The 22,431-nt window shown below is 39.9% G+C and overlaps 1 protein-coding gene across 4 annotated transcripts in view; it reads right to left on the bottom strand.

Moving 5' to 3' along the window:
- OSBPL10 (oxysterol binding protein like 10) overlaps positions 1 to 22,431 on the bottom strand; it is a 117,682-nt gene that overhangs the window by 11,298 nt on the left and 83,953 nt on the right. For all 4 annotated transcript variants that reach the window (XR_014183436.1, XM_082046609.1, XM_082046611.1 and 1 more), the window contains 2 exons: positions 11,756 to 11,902; positions 4,984 to 5,467 (listed from right to left, as the gene is read on the bottom strand). Coding sequence is in view for 3 of the 4 variants with exons in the window: in XM_082046609.1 (XP_081902735.1) it covers positions 4,984 to 5,467; positions 11,756 to 11,902 (631 nt within the window). In the remaining variant the exon portion in view is untranslated. The remainder of the gene's footprint in view (positions 1 to 4,983; positions 5,468 to 11,755; positions 11,903 to 22,431) is intronic.

The following is a 22,431-nucleotide window of genomic DNA, read 5'->3' as shown; positions in this document are numbered from 1 at the left end:
GGAGACTCCACAACCTCCCTGGGCAGCCTGTTCCAGTGCTCTGTCACCCTCACTGAGAAGAAGTTTCTTCTCAAATTTAAGTGGAACCTTTTGTGTTCCAGCTTGATCCCATTACCCCTTGTCCTATCATTGTTTGCCACCAAGAAGAGCCTGGCTCCATCCTCATGGCACTCACCCTTTATATATTTATAAACATTAATGAGGTCACCCCTCAGTCTCCTCTCCTCCAAGCTAAAGAGCCCCAGCTCCCTCAGCCTTTCCTCATAAGGGAGATGCTCCACTCCATCATCTTTGTTGCCCTACGCTGGACCCTCTCCAGCAGTTCCCTGTCCTTCTGGAACTGAGGGGCCCAGAACTAGACACAATATTCTAGATGGCGTCTCATCTTATAAATGTTCCAGCAAGCTGCGCTGCTCATTTTCTAAAGACTGTAGCCATTTGGTAAATTAAGTAACGAGTGCCATGCCATACGGAAACTGTTCTGAAACCACTGGGTGAAAAATATGTTAATACAAAAATTAGCACCAGGGAAATACTTTGGTAACTCCAGTTGCACAAAACCATCGGTCTTTGGGACTGGTAAATTAAAAAGTCGCTAATGCCGCAGGAACAGAAATGACAGACCTGTACATCTGTAAACACATACACAAACCAGCAAAAAACACAAGAGAAAAAATTCATTGCTTTCATTTAGATTTCCCCTGGAAAGTGCACTCAACCGCTGCACCATCTATCAAATCTTCCCAAGCTTGACTTCAATTTAAAAACTAATTTTTGGAAGCCTATACCTCACTAGTTTTTAAAACATTTAAAACAGCAGGAGTCAAAACACAAGACATAACTAGCCACTTGATAATACCAAGCAATCCACTTAAGCGTATTTTATGCTCTCAGCAAAATTAACCTGTGAATCAAAGGTGACACTGTTTCGTTGAATTTTGCTGCTTTGGAACAAAACCCAAGAGCAGGAAAGGAACAGGCGCAGCGCACACTGAGGTTTGCTAACCACAGCCTGTTCCACTAAAGCATCCTTACCCTACAACCAGGATCTGTTTGAAGATTCTTTGGACAATGTAAAAGACATTAAATATTTACATTGACTCTCGCATCCCTCGCTAATTTAAATTTTATATGCTTTTATTCATTACACCCTCTTCTTCGCCCTCACTCTCTCAATAGCCCATAATTAACATTAACCAGAATTAGGGACTGCAAACGCAACATGAATTGTTTTATGCAAAATACCCTCTCTTCTATTCAGGCTAGCTTTCTCATGAGGAAACTCAACTCTGGCTACTCAGAAGAATGGGGTTTTGTTCTATAGTGAAGAAAAAAATGAGACATTTCATTAGCAAGCCAGATTTAGACCCCTCATAACCACAGATGAAGGGCCAGCATATAAAACAGCTTCGTGCATAGATTTCCAGCAGTGCCTTCCTACTTGTTCTGCATCTCTGCAAGTGATGCTTACTTTGAATCAACAAATGAAAATCACAGATAGAAAAAAAAATCTTAGTCACTTTGAGGTGCAACATACAGTAAAAATTGTAAAATCAAGATACTGAGCTGTACCCTTTGTATGACAGGATCATAGTGTCCTCAAATCCCCTAATTCTTTAAATTCTCAGGGAAGCCTTTGTATAATACTTCCATGACACCGTTTCAGCACCTCTACTGCTGCTTCTAACAACAAAGCATAAAAAGCAACATGCTCCAAACATATAAGGACATTGTGACAAGTTAGAAAACTACACTTCAAAAGCACCACAGAAACGTTGCCAGCATATTCCTTACACAATGTAGGTCCAAAAATTCAGTACTACTTTATTTCTGTAAATAGCCAGCTGCAGTAGAAAGCTTCATCAACATGTTTGAAGGCCACACACAAAACAATTCAGTACAGAGCAAAGTTTCAAAACAAATCACAGTTGTTTGTATTCAACACTAAGGTTATAACTACGTTACAGGTCAAACAAAATTGTTCTGATAAATATCTGAAATCAAACAAGATGGTCACTCCATGCCACTGAATCATCCGAAACATTCACTGCGGCTCTCCCAACACTGTTGGGAAAGCACTTTTTTTCCTACATAAAGCAAATAGTACTGAATGGATGCAAAGTTTAATGAAACTACTGTAATACCAGAATAATTTTAATGAAGTCTCAGAATGGACGCAGGTATATTAGAGATATCAAGGAAACTGCTTTTCAAGTAGCACCATGCAGAATCTAAAATCCTTCCTGATTAAAAAGCCAAAGGCACCCACGTGTACATAAGTAAACTTGAGCAATAGCCAGGAAAAAAAAAGCTGAATGCTCATAATAGAAAGACAAATAAGAGGATGCAACAAGAAAAAAAATCCACAATAAAACCTGATTAATTAGGTTATCCAATGCACAGCTGAAAAAAACCCAAAACAAATACAACAAACCAACCAACCCACCCCACAGGGATTTCTATGATTTGTGAGATGTCAGTTTGTCTCTTATCAAAAAGCAGGATCAGCCGCACTTCACTCACTGCCGAGGAGCTTGCTTTATCTGGTTTTAACAATAATAATAAGACTCTAAAACCCTTCCAGCCAACCTTGTTGTCAGAAAGCTTCTCCGAGTAGCTAATTTCAGTTTCTAACTATCTTAACTACCTCTTCATATTCTTTCTGGCTAGCAGCAGGTCTTCCCTTAAGCTGCCCTTTGCTAGACTAACTCACCCCTGTTGAAACACTGCAGTGCCTAAAATGTCTTTAAACATGAAGAAAATTCTCCAAATGATATTTCACATTAAAAAATTATTTGGCTCTGCATTACAAGATGTGTAAATACAGACATAGCTTTTCCATATTGTAATTCCAGGGGTTACTTTTTCTTGGTTCAGCAATCTATTACCCAGTACTGACGCTGACCTCAATCTAATACAGAATTTATACTTATGCAGCACACGAGGAAGAAACGTATGCGCCAGATTCTGATTTTTGCACAGCTTGACAAATCTACACACCAATGTAACTAGGAGGACTTCCCTGGGACTAAAACGAATTTTCAAGATTGGAAGAAAGTGTAGTTTTGAGTGAAGGAGGAGCTTTGCAAAGCAAACATTTTAAGCTGAGGCTGTCAGGTTTAGGCTGGCTGTCTCCAGATGACAAAGAAGCTTCAGTGGTGCAACTTCTTGCAGCCTATTGCCAGTCCCCAACACACAACAGAAATGCTTGGGCTGCGCTGGAGTTTCTCTGTCACTTCCCAGAAATGCTGTCACCATGAAGCTGCGTGCTTCTGCACTGCTTGCATGGGCAAAAAACATGAATTATAACCATAAATCAGTAAACCCAAACTTCTTTCCCAAATGGCCATCACAAAGACAGCAGCAAACCTTGCAGTAAGAGTTCACCACTGATGTTCCTCAAAGCCTGTATCCACTACTGGGATATCTACAGGATGATGAAAAAACACAAGGGAGGGGTAGGGGAAAACTTAATTCTCACCAATACAAATTAGACAACCCTTGGGGTAGGGAAGTGGTTAATTCCTAGAACCTTCTCTCTCAAAACTGGGACACATCAGGACTTTGAAGTCTTGAATAATTGCCACAGTAGACACCCCCAATCCCAGGGAACTGTGTGCGCTAGCAGCAAGAAATTTCCCTACTCCTACATAATCATAGTGACTTTGTGTTTAATTTTATTTCCATTAAAGAGCTCCCTTCACTGAGAAAAAACAGTACTAGAAACTTAGATGTACCAGAAAAAAATGCAGCAAGTGAAACCCATGACTCAGGCTGGCAGGAGTACAGTCAGGAGACAGACAGAAGGACAAACTTCCCTTCTGATGCTCCTTTCTCAACTTCCCTCAACTCCACATTAAAAGCAAAATAACTAAACCATAGGAAGAAGGAAAGACCAGTGCTGTTACAGACTTCAACTATCACAACAATATCAAATCCACCAGTAAGGAAGGTATAAATTGGAAGGAATAAATTGCTGTCAGGAAAGAAGCTCCTGTAGCCCTTTCTACTGCTCGAGTTTTTCTTTAGCTCTAGGTAGCAGAAATAGCAGAACATATCTGTATGTTATCACCATAATTGTTTTGTTGTTATTAATAAGCAAAACCAAATCACTACATTTCCTACTCTACTTTTTTACTACCTTTAATATCATAGTACTTAACATAATGATGACAAAAAGCAACATTTACTCCAAGTTGTCCTGGTGCTTCTGAGACTACAGTCTAAAAACCAGTTAAGACAAAAACCATACACAGGAAATTACCCTCAAATGGCAAAGGGGACTCACTCTAAATTGCTTAGAAACTTTAAATCAGTACATTAGCAATCAGTAACAACACTGGTACAGGTGTGTTTATCAGTTGGGATAATCCATTTGAAATTTGTTATCATTCCTTGTATTTCTGAATTCATGTTGAGCAATGACTTATCACAAAGCAGACCATATATGTATGATATAGCAAATCACAATTTCCACCTTGACTACAACTTGCTATTAAGCTTGAGATAACACACTAACTTTGTAAACACTAGAGAAACCGTGATTCTTTGCAGAAACTATGAAAAAAGAATGTTAGGCTTTAGTAAAAATGCGTTTTTTTCTATTGCTTTGCTCCAGTTGTGGAACTGTCCCACACCGAATCGCGTATTACTTTAAAAGTGAGCAAGACAAATAAAAATGTTCTTACAGAATATGCTATGAGCAGCCATTTGCTACTGCAATTCAATATATGTCTGTACTTCAGATATAATTAACAGCCTCGCATAAATAAAAGTACACGTTTATATAAGTGAAGCGTGTTTCATTCTGTCCGGGCAGAGAAATGTTATATGAAGTTTTAATTCTAAACTTCACAAAAACAAATAGCCACAAGGTTCAAATGAGAGGTCAGAGGCAGAGCATGCAAAAAAATAGCTGGAATTCTGTAGTGTTGACACCCATAACATTAGCTCAAAAAAACAAAATAAAAGCACATTTCTTACCTTCACCTACCATTGAAACACCTATCGACATGCCCATAAACTTGCTTTTGGTCCATACATGAGCGTTCACACACATTTTCTTCTCTTTGCACTCACAGTAAAAGCAGGATACCGGTGGATGATGTGACACTTGTTCAGCTACAAACCTCAGCTTGTAGCACGTGGACTGGTCCTGGCCACACTCCTTGCTCGAGTCCTTAGAAATGGCGGAGGCACCATTAGTTCTGAACGCTTTCACTTTATCTTTAGGCACATCCCACGAGCAATGAAACGTTTCACCAATTATAGGGTTATAGGGCTTCTTGGCAACCGCTCCCTTTCGGCCTTCATGAAAAGCTGTTAGATAATACTCCACAAAGCAGATAATTCTGTCCTCGGGAGTGGCTCCAGCTGCAATTGACAAAAACAGGTCTGGATGGGCCATGAAATTTGCATACATCTCCAGCAGGGATCTTTTCTCCAAAATAAATGTTGGAAGCACTACCTGTATGCAAAGCAGACAAAGGCAGATATGATTTCCCCATGATCATACTACCGCGGGGGGAAGGGGGAGAGAACAGTTAAGACAGCTGTAATTCTGGCCCTGCCAAGTTTCCGGACAGTGTTATTTTCCTCCTCCCTGCCACAGCAATTTCATTTTCTTTGCAGTGTAAATAAGGCCAGGGCTTTTTCCTTCGCTCACTGACAGCCACACAGGCTGCTGCCCGTTTCATTATGATTCTCAACAGCGGCTCATGCAACAGGGACGGTCTGTTCTGCTCATGTGGAGATCTGCCTTTTCCTCTCGGTTAACAAACAAACCAACCATTGTTCTTCTTGTTTATAGGACATAAAAACATACTTTGATGTAAATTAATTTACATCAAACATCAACAAACCAAATGGATCATAACCCTCCCACAAAGGGAGGGACACACCCTTTCAAATCACTAGAAGATGAATATTTTATATAAACATACATACCACCATCCTGTAACTGGCGGAGAATGTCAGAGGTACATCTACCCATTCTGTCAAACATCTGGGCTACCAATTTCACTCCTGGGCCCTTGACCACCCACCGCATACATATTAGGTCCTTTCCAGCCTCTAACAGACCAAGCCAACTAGATCAAATCACAATCAAATCTTGGGTGTGTTTCCATGGGTAAAATTATGCCAAGGACCTTTCCCCAAGAGGCTACAGGCAAGGAAATGTTCTCAGTTTGACTCCCTCTGGCCTACATTGTCATCATGTGTGTCATGCCCCCTCTCACCTCCCACCTCAAATCCCTTGCTACCTCCATGCTACCCTGTCACCCCCAGGCACACAGCATGTCTCCTCAGTTTGACATTGTACCACGCTACTGTGGTGGGCCCCTGCACGCCTTCACCTGATTTCAGACAAGCTGAAACAAACAAAAACTGCACAAATCATTACATTAATGTCCTGGGAGTAGAGATGTCCCGGGGGGCCTAGAAAAAATCTGGGACTGAGCACTAGGCAGCCTGCACCAGAGGGAGCCGGCCCCCAGGGATTCGGATGCAATCTCAAGTGGATCATCTGGCAACGCAGATGTTGCCAAAGCCACCCACTTGGGAATAACATTTAGTTAAAAGTTTTCTAAAAAAAACACCCTAGAGCACAATGCAAGACAGACATGGGCAATGGGATATAAAATGATTTTTCCTCTCCATTCCTTCTCCCTCACCCTCCACACCCTGTACAGGACCATCCCAGGGGAGCTCAGAGGTCCCTCCTGTGCGACCAACACAGAATTCCTGGCACATAGAAATCTGTCTAGAATCAAAGTGGCTCAATCCTGCCGGATACAGACCAACAGCTGTCCTCCATTAACACAATTCTTACACTTTTCTCTTTAATTCTCCCCTTCAAAAGCCAGGGTTTTTTACAGCAGGCAAGGAGCCACCCTTCAAACAGAAACACATTTGCTTTCCCCCCTGCCACCCCAGCTTGTTATTCCAAGTGGGACCAAAGCACGGTTTAGTCCCTCTGGCTCCCACAGATAATTAAACAGAAGCTGTCAAACTTTTATTCATCATTTAGTTATTTTCAAAGAAAACTTGTAAACAAAAAAAAAAAAAAATCACATTCACAACAGCTCAAACACAGTCTTAATACCTACACAGCAAGTCAACATACCAAAACAGCAAAAAAAGAGATTGCTGCTCTGTTTGGTAACATACATGCTCATTCACTCTCTCATTCTGTATATTTACACACTTACAGCCTTTATAGACTAAAAACGTATACAAGTTTCGATCTAAATCAAGCAAAATATGCAGGACTTTAATTTTACACTGTCTGGCAACCTACTGAGTGCCACAGGCAGCCTACAGTGCCATGGTGGTATGACAGCGAGGGGCTGAGGAGATCCATTTTTAAATATAAAACTTTGGAAGGCAAAGCGGGAAGGCAATATATTTTCTTATGGTATTTTTAGCTCTTTAAACAACTCCATCTTACTTGCAACATTCTTACTCTGAGCAAATATCCATTACCCAATATAATCTGACAAAAAATGCGATTCAGCAATTCAACACAGGATCTCATTTTAATATAAATTGTACACTCGAAGACCAGGATATCAGGGGGAAAACTGATGGCAAAACATAGAAAAAAAAAACCCATCCCTTGTGTCTCAAAATTCTAGCAGTGACTATCATGAGTCCACTGAGCAGACTTGAAAGGGCAGAGGAACTCATTTGAGTAAGAGTGGCTATTTCTAAAAACAGAGACTTTTATTAGCACAAATAAAAGAGAGAAGGAAAGAAAAGTATGGACCATACTTAAGAAGATGCAGATTTTATGGTACAACATTAAGACTGCTGTGGTTTCATCCTGTTGACTGCGTCATCTAGCCCTTGTATCTACTCACTCAAGTACCAGCTGTGTGCTTTGCACCTACGTGCGTAATACAGCAATGCCAAGATAGCCACAAAATGAGATGCTACGAACAACTGGACACTTATCATTTGGCTTCAAAAACCATTTAAAAATCTGAATAAAGCTTGAATTCAAGCTCAAATGATCTTGCTTTAAAAGCCCAACTAAAATGGAAAATACATCCTTAATCGTGGCAGGAAAGGATGCACTGCAGAACATAGAATAATTGAACTGTTTCCTTAAAAGGAGGCAGAACTACATAAGAAAAATATTTGCGTGTTTAAGCTTACACAACTCTGAAATATGTCTAGAAGACATTGCCTTTTACCAAATAACTTCATTGCCTGAAAGTTTCAATATGCAACACCACCACACACTAACAGAGTTTAAAAAATATCAAACCAGTCCTTTTTTTTTAATTGGCCCTTTCTTGATTTCTGCAGAAATAAGCAAAATAGAAATAAACAAATCTGGAAGCTTGCCAGCATTGGACTGTCATGCACTTGTGCTAGTACTCTGGCTTCCAAAGGCATGAGGTTTTCAACTGTTCTTCAGCCAAGCAGAATGGACTGTCCAGAAAAATACATTAAGAGCTAGATTCTTTACATTGGTTTTGGACTACAACAATTTATATTTTTTGTAATTGCATAAAAAGTCAACACTGCCTCATTTTTTCACCTGAGAAAAAGCCAGTGTGACAACCAAATGGACAAACGAATCTCTCTACAATAAATACCAAGTCGCTGAAGTCTGAAGTAAAACATCTCCTGATTGTGGTCTAAAATGTTAGAATAATCTCTGTTCTTATTCCCTCTCAGGCTTCATGTGAAAAGGAAGCAGTTTAATGGGCATTCTTCCCTTTTCATTGAGGTTCAAAAGAGACCCTTGGGTCAAAGCTTTATCATCACCTCCTAGGTTTGAATTCATCTATACTTCATTAGATCTGAATGCAAATGAGAAAAGTAAGAGCATGAATTCTTAGGGACAGAGATATTTATCCCCCACACTATTTACAGTGAGGCAAAATATGGGTGTCAGCATCATTCCCTACTTTTTTAATGAAATCTAACCAAGGTACCCCGTGCTGAGATGTCCTTCCCTTAGAGGTACAAAAGCTTTCCAGTGTCATCTGTGTCACTGTGGGAATAAAACCAGGCTATTTTCATCCCACTTGTATTTTAAAATTACAAGATAAAAGTATATTGACAAGCAAATTAAAAACTTAGGACATCGTGAGCACATTACAATGTTAATTCACAACACGCTGATATTCTTGCAGAATTACTGGCAGGCCTTTTACACAGAATGGCAGCCCTTTATTTTTAGCACATATTAACCGCGTGGGGAAGGTATGGGAAGGCGGGGGAGCGATCACCCATCTGTACCAAATGTTAGCATTAATTTCAATCCATTAGATACCACTTTCCAACACATTTATCAGGCTGTCGGTGATTTTTTGAGCCATTTTTCTTTTTTTAAAAAAAAAATATCCAAAGAACAAACAATTTAGAATTTTTTTTTTTCCCCCAGTAATTTCAATTTCAAATGAGGTTTAAAGTCCTTCCCCAGTCCAAGGCATCAGTTTTGCACTATGTTGTGCTGCTGGGAACTTTCTCTAGCAGCTATTGAAATCCATTTGGCCACCACAGCGCCCAGCCTGTTCCATAAGAGCAAATCCCCATGCAGATTTAATACTTCATTGCGAGTGTTTTCCTTCACAGCGGATTTTTACTGTTTAACTCGTCATTAAAAGGCATGGCAGCATGACACATTTGAAAAGCAAAGCATGACCACAACATTAAATGTGGTTGTTTTCACTGCGGGACATGGATGTCAATGCAGGCAAGGCCAACACTAATGTAAGCAAACACCCCATAGGAAAAGGAAAAAATGCTGTTTCCTCTGATATGGTACATGAAGATAATGATTACGCATCCAGAACCAAAAGCCACCAAGGGCTCAGAGAAGCTGTTTGTTCATGTATGTATCGTGCTACAATCCACAGCGCACAAAATGAACCAGAGAAACAAGCTGAGGGAAGAAGGCAACAGGAAAATGGAAACATATAGAACACCCTCTGATAGTACAAACTGCTGTGGCACTTCCAGCAGAAGCCGTCTGGCATCAGGGCTATCAGAAATCCAACTTTCAGAGGAACAGTGAAAAATGAGAAGAGCGGCGGCCAAGAAACCAAGCTTTATCGTCATACGTCTGCGGCCCTAAGGGCCTCATGTCAGGAAGCAAAGTTAATAAAAAAAAGCAGCCAGCTGTCTTGTAATTTATTTTTTTTAATCCTCAAAATGGTCAGAAAAGTGATGCGCACATGTGGCACGTCTCATTAATACTCATCATATGTGTAGTCATGCGTCACGTAGACTAGAGATAGATCTAATTCTGCCATATGCCCGGCCCCCTTTTCAGACTGTGGGTATTACATACCCACATTCACGCATGCTAATATTTTGCCACACTATAGATCTGATAATATTCATCACTATCCTCAAAAACTGTGCTCTAAGAACACTATATAAGAAACAGGTCATCATATATATTTATCTTCCCACTTCTAAGTGTCTAGCCTTCTCTTATTTCCATGAATTTCTGTTATTTACATTAACTGTGTGTCTTTGGGGGTTTTGCCTCCTCTGCCGTCACACAAAGATGACACTGAAAATCAGGGAAGAAAAATCTTGTTCATTACCAAAGACAAAATGTTTCGAAGACACAAGAAGGATAGATAAGGAAATTACTCTAGTTCAAACATTATGAGCACAGACACCCATATCAAACCAACGTAGAAAAAAGAAAGCACTTTGAAAAGTTGAGGAATGTAAGAAAAACAATACCAAAAATGAACTGTACATAACCCCCAGACATACTAAGTGGTGACAGGTATAAATTATTCACAAATGAAATGATGCAGCGTTTGTTCTATTTAGAACAGTAATTTCAGTGCAGCTATTCAACAGCTATACTTAGCAGAAGATCATGGAATTGCTCAGTCTTAAAAAGATAACTATTTTAAAATACTATGAATTGTGCCAGAAGCAGCAGAAAATACTATATTGAGAAAGCCTTATTTTGTAAGAAAGTAACAGTAAAAATAGATTCTGATTGGTATGTAAGATCAAAGGGAATGCAGATGAACTCTTCTGAATATCAAAATGCTCATGAGAAGAATGTCCCGCATGGCTACTTCTTCCACAAGGGTAATGCCAAACTTTTTTTTATTTGTGGAAGGAGTAAGTCAGAATGTGCTCTTCTCATTTGTGGGAAGTGGAATATAGAGGTTTTATTTGCCCTTTTTTTTTTAAAAAATAGAAAAGTTTTGTGGAAAGAAAGGGTATTCCATATCTTTACAAAAATCCACCATAAGAAGGTTTCACTGGAATGTAGGACTATTCATAAAAAGCATTCTCTGCTTCCAGAATATCCACCTCATTTCTAAAACTCTAAGGACTTAAGGGAAATTTCTCAGACACCGTAACTTCTCTGATCGTATCAGTGTGGATAATAACAATACTGGTTCCATGACCAGAAATATGCACAGAAGGTTAAACTGGCGAGCTGCTTAGCACAGACAAGAACAGTGACAATTTGAAGACCTGAATTCCTTTACCATTTTTTTGAGCTGCCAAGTAATTAACCGGAATCCAATCCACAAAAGCAGTAACTTGAGCACACAACTGACATTGTGATTCCTCAAACACTCAGTGCACCTCTGGAATCAGGTCTCTATGAAGACGCAAACTTCATTGACCACAGGGGCAAAACACACTCACAGGAATCACACACGTGTGCACACGCACACACACACACACACCCAGAAGGATGAGAAGAAGAAAAAAAGAATGAACAATTATAAAAGAGATACAGTGTCCATACCCTGGTAAGGTCCATGCCAAGTTTGAGCTGAGAGATGAGATGGAGAATTACACTGCGTTGATCATCCATGACTCCTAAATCCTCCTCTTCATTATCTTCAGTATCTGTCACTTCATCTTCAACACGGATCAACTCAGAGGCTGAATGCTAAAATGAAAAGAGACATCACTGTCTGGACAAAAGTTTCAGTATGTTTTTTTTCCACATGTAGGTTTAGAAATGGAGCTGTCTCAATGGAACAAAAGCCTCTGTTAAAACCAAGAAAATATACAAATTCAAAATTAAAAAAATCCAGTGGTGGGTTCATAAAGCATTTTGATCCTATCCTCGGAACACGAGTGGTAAGCATCAGATGCTGATTTACACATTCTCTTCTAATATTTATATCGCAGTGATGCCAGATAAAACATCACAGCATATTAAAGTAACAAGCCTTCTGTATTAAACAGAAGTACACAGTTGAAAATGAGTCTTCAAGAGTTTGCTTCATAAATCTCTCCAGTAAAAACTCATACATCACATTTAGATGTTGCATGACCTGATTTCACACTACTTTTCTCCTTTCCTCTATCCAACTCCAAGTTATATATCTACGCAAGTCAAGACTATTAAATAAAGGAGATAAGAAGACAATAATTACAATACACACTTTTCGGGAAAAAAAAAAAAAGAAAAAAAAAGACATTAGATTTTGGGGAGTCTTTATGACATTTGCAACTTTACGCTGCTTTACAGCACAATTATGCCCAAACTGCCCAATTTCCAGACATAGTCGCTGAAGATCAAGAGAGGTCTCACACCACGTCCTTTCAAGAGGAACTTTGGAGCAGAAATGGATAATGATTTGTGATACTTTATTTCCCTTCAGGGTTTACAATATATTACCAACAATAATCCAAACAGGTGGTAGTTATCTTGCTCAGCCCATTGAAACACTCTGCAATCCTTCTGGATATGTATTCAGTAAGTTTTTTATACTTAAAAAAAAAAGTTGTGTTATGTAGCTGAGAAATTTACAGGTCAGTATTTCACTATTCCCCAAGGTTTCCATGCTGTAAATGAGACAACACTGTCTGCGAAAGTTAGTATTCCTTCACAATAAATAGTATTTTTCCAAAAACAGCTAGTTTGTTATATAAAATGAGAAATTTTTCATCTCACTGTGAAAGCCTTTGCACCTGAGAAGTTTCATTAAAACCAGCTGATATTCAGAATTACGTTTCAAAGACATTTTTCTGAATGATCACATCAGAGACTCCTCAGATGAACAGCATCTTGTGTAAGGCGAGTGACTGTTTCTTCAACTTCGTTACTACAGATGCATCCTCGATTTGAGTAAAGGGTTTTCTCTTTCTTTTTTTTCATTAAATAAATGTTTAGGTAGTTATTCCCAAAAGAATAGGTACTTGGTGAAATCCAAGGACATGCAAAAAACACTTTACAACTACTTTATTTAGAAAGTAGAATACATAGATTACATAAAACAGAATCTGGTGAGCTGTAACCTCAACAGCTTGAAGCTTTTCAAAAGGATAAAACCACACTTCTTCCCGCTCCCTTAGAAAATAAAAGGATAGAATGATAAGCCCGTTCCTCCCAAAATGCACAGCATTATTATCCATCTGACGCCTTAATGACAAGTCCAATTAACATAAAACCTGACAACCTCATACAAAATTATCTGTCCGAAGCCTGGCTCAGTAGTACAGGCTATGATTCATTTGGAGGGAGCGTGGAAAAAAGCGGTATCAGAACTTACAGGAGATGCTTCCACAGGAGGTTTCCCTTTGATCCAGCTTGACCTCATTGAGAGCACTGAGCTACCGAACAAGCGCTGCTGCTTCGTTATTGCCATGAACCGAGCTCGCAGCAAGCAAGCTCCAGCAGGAATTAATAGCGCTAGGAAAAAAAAAGCAAGGGAACCTCCTCTCCTCACTCCCACCCCCTCTTCTTTTTTTTGGCTATCCGACGAGCTGGAAAGCGTGTGCCAGATGTCAATCTGCTCCTTGCGTTTCTAGTCACGCGGCATGGAGACGAGGGAGCTGAACGGCACGCAGCTCCGACAGGGAAATGATGCTGCCGCTTCCCGAGGATGTCCTGGTGGGCTGGATGCCGGCTGGGGGGCAGGAGGGAGGGGGCACGAGCGTGGGTGAGCATGCACCAGTGTTAGAGAAGCTTTCAAATGAACACGTAACAGCTGCGTAACCTTTAGTTGCTAACAGCATCATAAAATAAAGAAATTACACATCAATGAGTTCACAGATTAAGGCATATATTAAGAATTTTCTTCTCCTCAAGATTGCACCGGGGACAGAAATCCCGCTTTCTTTCCTGCTAAAATAGGAATTAGGTTTCCCATGCCTTTCAAAGTGTTACCAACAAAACAGCAACCGCCTCTCATTGCTACTCTACAAAACCTGCACGATGAGGGCAAGCAACCCTACGAAGAGTTTAAGTGCTCAGGAAAGTAGCGTTTGCATTGTTTTAAATCAAAGATTTCCTGTTCATCAGTGAGGATAAGTACAGTGTGTAACATTAGGATCACGCACGTTTAATGACCATTCTGCAATAAGGACTACAATTTTAATTATCTTAACTAGCCCCTACTTTAAGAACACATGCAAGGGCACCAAAAATCCCGCACCTCTCCTGCTAATCAACATATTAGTGACATTCAGTGCATGTAGAATGACATTAGTTGCCTGCATCTTTTCTCCGTTTCCCATAAAATAAGAACTTGAGTAGCAGTTTGCAATTTATATCACAGGGACTGAACAGCGGTCATCTTCTGCAAGCAATGTCTTTTCTGTATTTTCCTCTCTTCTCATTAGCTGTTCTAGGAAATTACTTTTTAAGAGCACAGAAAACAGAAATTTCTTTCTTAAGTAATGCGTATTTTCTTTAAAAAAAACCAACCATGTAAGCACAACATAAGACTGTATGGAGATACAGCCACAAAATGAAAAACCACTACATATTTCAAGTGTCATAAAGCTCAATCAGGTTTTTAATTATTTTTCTTTCCACAAAAATAGTATGCAATTCAGTAGTAACTGATGTACAAGCATGCAGTTGCATGCAAAAGATTATGTTGAGTGATTATCCTTTAATGGCAGCTTTTCTGAATTATCAGACACACATTCCTCTCCCCTTTCCCCCACCCCCAGAATATAATTGCAAAGCTGCACTAGGAAAGCAGCAATTTGCTCCATTCCTATGCGGTCAAAGCATAATGTAAATGCTATTGAGCTGTGCACCGCTCAGCCTGGGAATGAACAGCACAGCTACGCTTGGGTGCTAACCCTGAGAATACTGAACTGGTTACAAACAAGAACCAAAAAGGGGATTATGTTTAAAATCATTTTTAATCAAAATGAGTTTCCAACACTGGGCTGAAGCACCAGAATTCTTCAGAAAAATCTGACTGGAAAACAACAGATCATTTCTAGAAATCCCATGAAGGGATTTCACTTCAAAGATTAAAGGCAGAAAACATGAAAACACACACTGGCAGAGATCTATTTTAAAACAGGTCACTTCATCAGAACAGGGATCGATTAATTGAGAGAGGTCATCTGCTGGGATATGAAACGGATGTTCTAGTTAGCAGTCTTCATGAGAAAACAAGCTCATTCATTTTTTTAACAGATGAAACCTGTAAGGTAAAGAAGTTGCTTCTGAAGGAAACATTCTGCATTTAAAAAAAAATGTCTTTAGGAAAAAGAATCACGGAGTACAAAGCTGTGTTTCTGTCAAGGGGCAAACCTGCCTCTGTTCTTCCAAAGCCTCTTCCACAAATTCATTTTTCAAATTAACTGCTGTGCTGCAAATTCACATTCAGATAATTAGTTCAGTTACAGGGCTCAGAGCTTGGTTTTCCAACATACTTCACAAACCATACCATGCAACAGTACTATCAAGCATGACATCGATCTCATCTTGTGTATTTGTCGTAGGGGAGAAAAAGGAATATACAGAATCACAGTATCATTTAGGCTGGAATGGACCTCTTGAGATCATCTTGTCCCACACCCTGCTTAAGGAGGGACACCTAGAATCAGTTGCCCAGGACTGTGCCCAGCTAGGTTTTCAGTATCTCCAAGGACAGAGACTCCACAACGTCTCTGGGCAACCTGTGCCAGTGTTTGACTATCTCCACAGGAAAAAAAAATAAAAATAAAAAATTCTTTCATGTGCCCATCGCCTCTTGTCCTGTCACTGGGCACTACTGAGAAGAATCTGGCTTCCTGTTCTTCACTCCTTCCCATCAGGTAGTTATACACACTCATAAGATCTTCCTGAGCCTTCTCCAGGCTGAACAGTCCCAGCTCTCTCAGCTTCTCCTCATGTGAAGGATGCTCCAGAACCTTCACCATCTTTGTGGACCTGTGCTGGACTCACTCCAGTAAGTCCATGTCCCTCTTGCACTGGGGAGCCCAGATCTGCACACAACACCACAGATGTGGCCTCACCTGTGCCAAGCAGAGGGGAAGGATCTCGGTGCACTGGCAACACTTCCTAGAGCAGCCCACTTGGCCGCCTTTGCCACAAGAGTGCATTGCTGGCTCATGGTCAACTTGCTGTCATCCACCAGGACCCCAAGGTCTCCTCTGCAGAACTGGTTTCCAGCCAGTTGGGCCCCAACCTGCACCAGTGCAGGGGCTTTTTCCCATATATCTCTGGATGCAGGACTCTGCATTTCCCCCTGTTGAACTTGATGAGATTGTTCTCTGTCCAGCCTGTCAAGGTCCCTCTCCAGGGCAGCACAACCCTCTGACTCATCAACCACTCCTCCCAGTTCTTTTAATATCTACAAACTTGCCAAGGGTACACTCTGACCCGCCGTTCAGGTCATTAACAAAGATGTTGAACAGTACTGGCCTCAGTATTGACTCCTGGTGTCACCACTAGTGACAGGCCGCCAACTGCATGTTGTACCACTGATGACAGTTCTCTGGGCCAGGCCATTCAGACAGTTCTTAATCGACCTCATGGCCCACTTATCTAATCCATACTCTGTCAGCTTGTCTATGAGGATGTTATGGGAGACAGACCAAAGGCCTTACCGAGGTCAAGGCAAACAACACCCACTGCTCTCCCCACATGCACCAAGCTAGTCACGTCAGTGTAGAGGGCTATCATGTTGGTTAAGCATGATTTCCCCTTTGTAAACCCATACTGACTGCTCCTGATCACTTTCGTGTCCTTCACATGTTTGGAAATGTTTTCCATGGTTACTTGCTCCACCACCTTCCCAAGGATCAAGGACAGGCTGAGCAACTTGCAGTTCCCCAGACATTACCAGAACATCTTCAGATATTTCTTCTTGAAGATAGGAGTGATATTTGCTTTCTTCTGGTCTTCACGAACCTCTCCCAAACATCAGGACTTTAAAGACAATAGATGGTGGCCCTGCAGTGACACTGGCCAACTGACAGATGCATGCTCATAGATGCATCCCACCAGGTCCCGTGGAGTTACGTGCTGCCTAATCTGGTCCTGCTCCACCAAGGTTAAGTCTTCCTCCAGACCTCCCCTCTGATCACAGCTTCGGGCTCCTGCAGGCTAATGTCACAAGTAAAGACCAAGGCAAAGAAGGCTTTGCTTAGCTCAGCTTTGCTCCATCACAGTAATAAGCAGAGACCGTATGTATCGTGACTGGGACACACTGACAACTTGTATAGGACTCAAAAGACAATTCTTCATATTATTACACCAAAGTATTCTAAGAATTTTCATTAAGGCATGAAAAAGCTTTTACATAGTACCAAAAGGACTGTAGTCAGAAGAAGAGGATGAAAATTTGGAACTTAAAACATCCAGATAAAAAGACATCATGTAATAATATTCCAAGGGAAGTGGTCCTTAAGTCTTTCTACATTCAAAAAATTGCAAAAATACTAAAAAATAACCCTATATGAAACATTTCTGCATCGAGAGAAAGATGGAATAAATTACTTACAAGGCTTGTTGAGAAGCAACATTAAACAGAACCAGCATGTTCAGACTAGGCAAGGATTGCCATATTTTCTGTAGAGTCATCTAATTACAATTAGTTCTACTAGTGCACATAAAAGTCAAAGGGTTCACTTTGATGTTGAGATTCCCTTCATTAATGATGTAGGATTACAAGCATCATTTACACTTGCACTTGTGTAACTTGAGAGCTTGCAAACAGGTTTTCTGTTTGTGTAAGAGTAAATATAGCTCTGTAAGGTCAGAGCATTTTAGCACATTTACACCAATGTGACAAATTGGCCCCATAAGATTTTCAGTCTCAATACCAAAATTAGAATTCTCTTTGTAGATACAGTAATAATACCCCAAAAGTAGTAATATATAATGAACTGACAGCTTCTTGCAGGGCTTGTCACTGTATCAGAATCGAACAAACTGCACTAACTTGCAAGTGTCACTTGTCTTCTTCCAGGATGTACACCTTCAAAGTATTTAATTGCATTTACTACCAGCTGTGGTGTGCACCTGATGGGAAAACAAGCAAGCTTACTGCACCCATCCCTCATTACCAGCGATCTGAATCTCAAATGTTTTTCTACTAAGTGGTACTTAGTAAATTATTTTATATACAGATTAGTATATTAGCAGGCTGTGAAAGGATGAGTAATTCCCATATAGAAAATTGAAATGAAACTAATAAAAACAAAATAGAAAATTTCCATTTACTTCAACCTAAATCTTCAAACAAAAAAAAACCTCAAGCACATTTACATGAAACCCATGGTAAAGACTGCAATCATCATCATCATCATCCATGCATTTCTCCTCTAACTTCCAAATGCATTGTCATTTACAGATTAGCAACTTTAAGCTTAACTATAGGGTAGCAACACTTTTCTTTATATCCAAGAAGCTCCTGTATCTCGTTATATAAGCCTTTCTGCTCTTCAAGAACAGTTCAAATATAACAAAATAAAAAATGCTCTTCTCAATACCACACCACTGCACAATGTAAGCAGAGGAAGGGAAAAAAAGAAGGTTGGAAAAGCAGTGGTAGAATGAACTCAGGTTATTGCTCGAGCCCTGGCCTCCATCATCCTCTAGTCTTATTTCTGCTTTGTTCCTGGCAGCCCAGTGACTGATCATTGCAAAGAGCAGATCAAAGATAAAACCTCAAATGCACCAACATCCCATACACACATTGTAATGTGGGCACCTGGACACCAAAGTTCCAGTCACTTTCAAAGAGACTTATGGCTCCCCAGAGTTCAAGATTTGATTTTTTTAACAAACTCAACAAGCTCAGAACCAAAGAAGCTTAAATGGAGAATTTAGAAAGCAAAACTTATTACAGTCTGTACACCTCAATTTCACACTCTAAAAGGTCTCTCAAGAGTAGCAAAATAGGTGGCTCAGCTCAGGTGATTTTCTTCATTTATGCTGAATATTTCATAGGACCTGTCTCCTCTACCGCATTTATCAGTAGCTTTTGCTTTACTTGCTGGGAAAAAATGTTGCCATAGTATTAACATACAAAAAGTCTACTATCTCAAGGGGAACCCACCCCCCCAAAACCTCACACACTCACAATCACACTTTTCCTAGCATTCAATCACTATAGGTTAGATATAACAATGATGAACTGAAATTAAAGTTAAAATAACTTCTAAAATATCAAAGCAAGTAATGGAGGATGACAATCACATGAGAAGGATTTTACAGTTCAAAAGTGCGCATGCTGTAACTTGAACACTTCATCACTATGGCAAGTAAATATATCACTTCTTTTTGGTTTTGCTACTGTCATCTACACACAGATCCAATCTGAAAGATAGTTATTTTCTCCTTCACCCAGCGAGTGAAGGAAAAATAGCATAACAGGCAGATTTTCTACTTACCTGAAATTATGTGTACCAAGAAAAATAATCCAGGCATATCTATCTGGATAGGTAAGTAACTGCTGCATCTGGGTTTGGGGTGTGAGAGAATGGGGTCAAAGCTTTTAGGTAATCCTGGATACATCATTCACCATTGTTATATGGTAGAAAAAGCTAGCATCAGGAAAGATTGTCTACAATCTTACCAATTTTGTTATTTTGGTTGTTAACTCAGGTGTCCAGAGAAAATTCTTCAAACTAGGTCTTATCAACAATTAAAATATCTCACTGTTTTGTGTATGGATAATTTATACATATTTTGTAGTTTGTTGTTTGGGTTTTCTTAATTGAATATGCTAAACACACAGGATGTTCAGAAAATCTCTCCAAGCGGGGGACAAGGATCAAAGTGCAGCAAAGTGAGCAATGTGCCTATCACGCAAGATTAATTGGTTACCACATGTAACAACAGAGTAATCTACTGAACCAAGTAATACCTAGCTCTCCTTAAGTGATCCTTCCTTCACTATGAAGCAAGCAAAGTAGAAATGCATCTTAATACTAATACTTCGTAAACATAGCCATGATGGAAGGAAAGAAAATAATCACAAAGCCTATAGCTTAGGTGACAAATAGGTCTGCAATCTTCTTCCTTCCCAACAAAACCAATCTGGCAGACATCTGGAGGCAAGCACATTATCTGGATATTCACTATTTTGAAAGCTTCACTAATGCTTTTTTGTTAATGTTTTGCAGCATTATCTCTGGGAACAGAGGTTCTTTTCATCCTTAAAGAACAAGCTCAGAAACCTTTCTTTTCCTACACTGCAGATGTGTTTAATTCTGACCTGTGACCATCACAGCAGTGATGAGGATGAGATAACATAAGAGGTTTAGAAGAAAAAAGGTTGGCTTGTTGTTGAAAGAACAGGGAAAAAATGCCTGTGACATGAAACAAAGGGCATCTATGTTTACATTGCAATATAGCCTGTGTAAGCCTTCAGAAAAATTATTAGAAGCTAACCATGAAAGTGACTGTAAGAATAAAGAATCAGTGATTGAACATCCTTTTAAACAGAGATCTTCATTTGGGTTACCTACAGCACTGTAATCCTGTTATACACCAAATCATGTTTGTTGGACAACTTTTTCCCTAGATGTTCATTTCTTCTTCATAAGACAATTAATCTTGCAAAATTTTATTTCCATAAACCTAAGGCAGTCAATTCTGAAAACGTGCTGCAAAGCAGCTAATTCCCAAGCACCGACTCCACAGGAAATTATTAATACCGTCACCGGTCCATGCATTTTGTGAGTATCTTTCATGAAATGAGGGCTGTTGAAGTACAGCGCTGTCTAATCTGAATCCTAAAACACAAGAGGGCTTTGCAGCATTGCATAAATTTAGTAGGAACTGGGAATAAATATTTTTCATCGCTGGTATCATCAGAAAGGAAGAGCAACATGAGACTAAAAAAAACATATGCAAAGAGAAAAGCCCCACGGACTTGTCCTAAATTGAAGCAAAAAACCTTGAAGGCTAGCATAAATCACAATAGTAAAATTTATGCTAACTTAAACCCACAAAAAATACAGCATCACATCATAAACATTTTTAACAAAACCTATTCCTAGTGCAATACAGATACTAGTGAAGAAAAATTTCCTGAAAGATACTCAGTTTTGTTTCAAAAACCAAAATTTTTAGAAGCAACATGGCTATAAACACGGCATCTGATGCTACCCAAAGTAAGTTATTGATAATTTACAAGCTGACAAACCAGACACTGCAGCAGGACAGATGCCCATCACTGGCCAGGCAGGATTTCAGAGATCGTGTAGGGTCTGAAAGTCACATGCTTTTAACTTTTGGGGAGCTTAAGACAGAAGAGTGCACTAAGCTGCAGGTTGGTGAGGGAGACTAACATGTGGGCAAGTATGGCAGGAGGTTATACACTCTAGACATCACCTGGTATTAAAGGGGTTCCTTGCCTCATACTCTCACAGAGAAGGAGACAAACAGTTTTTGGTAAGGGATTTTAGTCACCCACCAGCCAGCACAGCACACTGAGAAGGAAAAGCCGTCATACTCAAACAAACCTTTGCTCCCATTGACAAAACCCCTGGAGAAACTGCAAGTTTGTGCGGAGAGGCTGTGGGACCTCCACTGTTTGAGGTGTCATGACCCTGAGCAAGCTGACCTGATGGGCTCTGCTTTGAACAGAGTTGAGCTGCAGGGCCTCCAGAGGTCCCTTCCAACCCAGAGTACTCTGTGATTCCGTAATGATCCTGCTTGCAAAGCCCGGCCACTGTGAAATCAGTAGTAACAGAACTCAAGTCATTCAGCCAGCTGCAATTCTCTTTTATGTCGCTTTGTATGCTAGCTAAGCAAATATATGGCAGAAAAATCCTACCACGTTAGTCAATAATATACCATTTGCATAGGCAAAGAGGGCACAAAAAGATGGACTACTACAAATTTAACCTTTACAATAACCTGGTCTTGCAATACTAATCTATATGTAAATCCAGCTCCTGCAGTGCTATTTCTTGTATGCAACGTCACATGCCAGCATATTTATGAGAGGAGAGAAATGGTAAAGACATGTTAATAGAGGCAGTATTAACAGTCTTTGCTAAAGGCAACATGCTGGTTAAATCATTGTGACTCTTCATGCAATTTCTTGGCCCATCCACTATACACAATCTCATTGCTGACACACACAAAATTTAAAAAAAAAAAAAAAACAGGCTCAAGTCTTTCAAAAGAAAAAGAAATCATTATACCAGGAGAATATCCGATGTATATGTGAAACAAATAGAGTCTAGAAGATTTTCATC

The sequence above is a fragment of the Streptopelia decaocto genome (assembly GCF_964273445.1).
Source record: "Streptopelia decaocto genome assembly, chromosome: 2".
Taxonomy (NCBI): domain Eukaryota; kingdom Metazoa; phylum Chordata; class Aves; order Columbiformes; family Columbidae; genus Streptopelia; species Streptopelia decaocto.
This window is presented reverse-complemented; position numbering and strand designations above follow the sequence as displayed.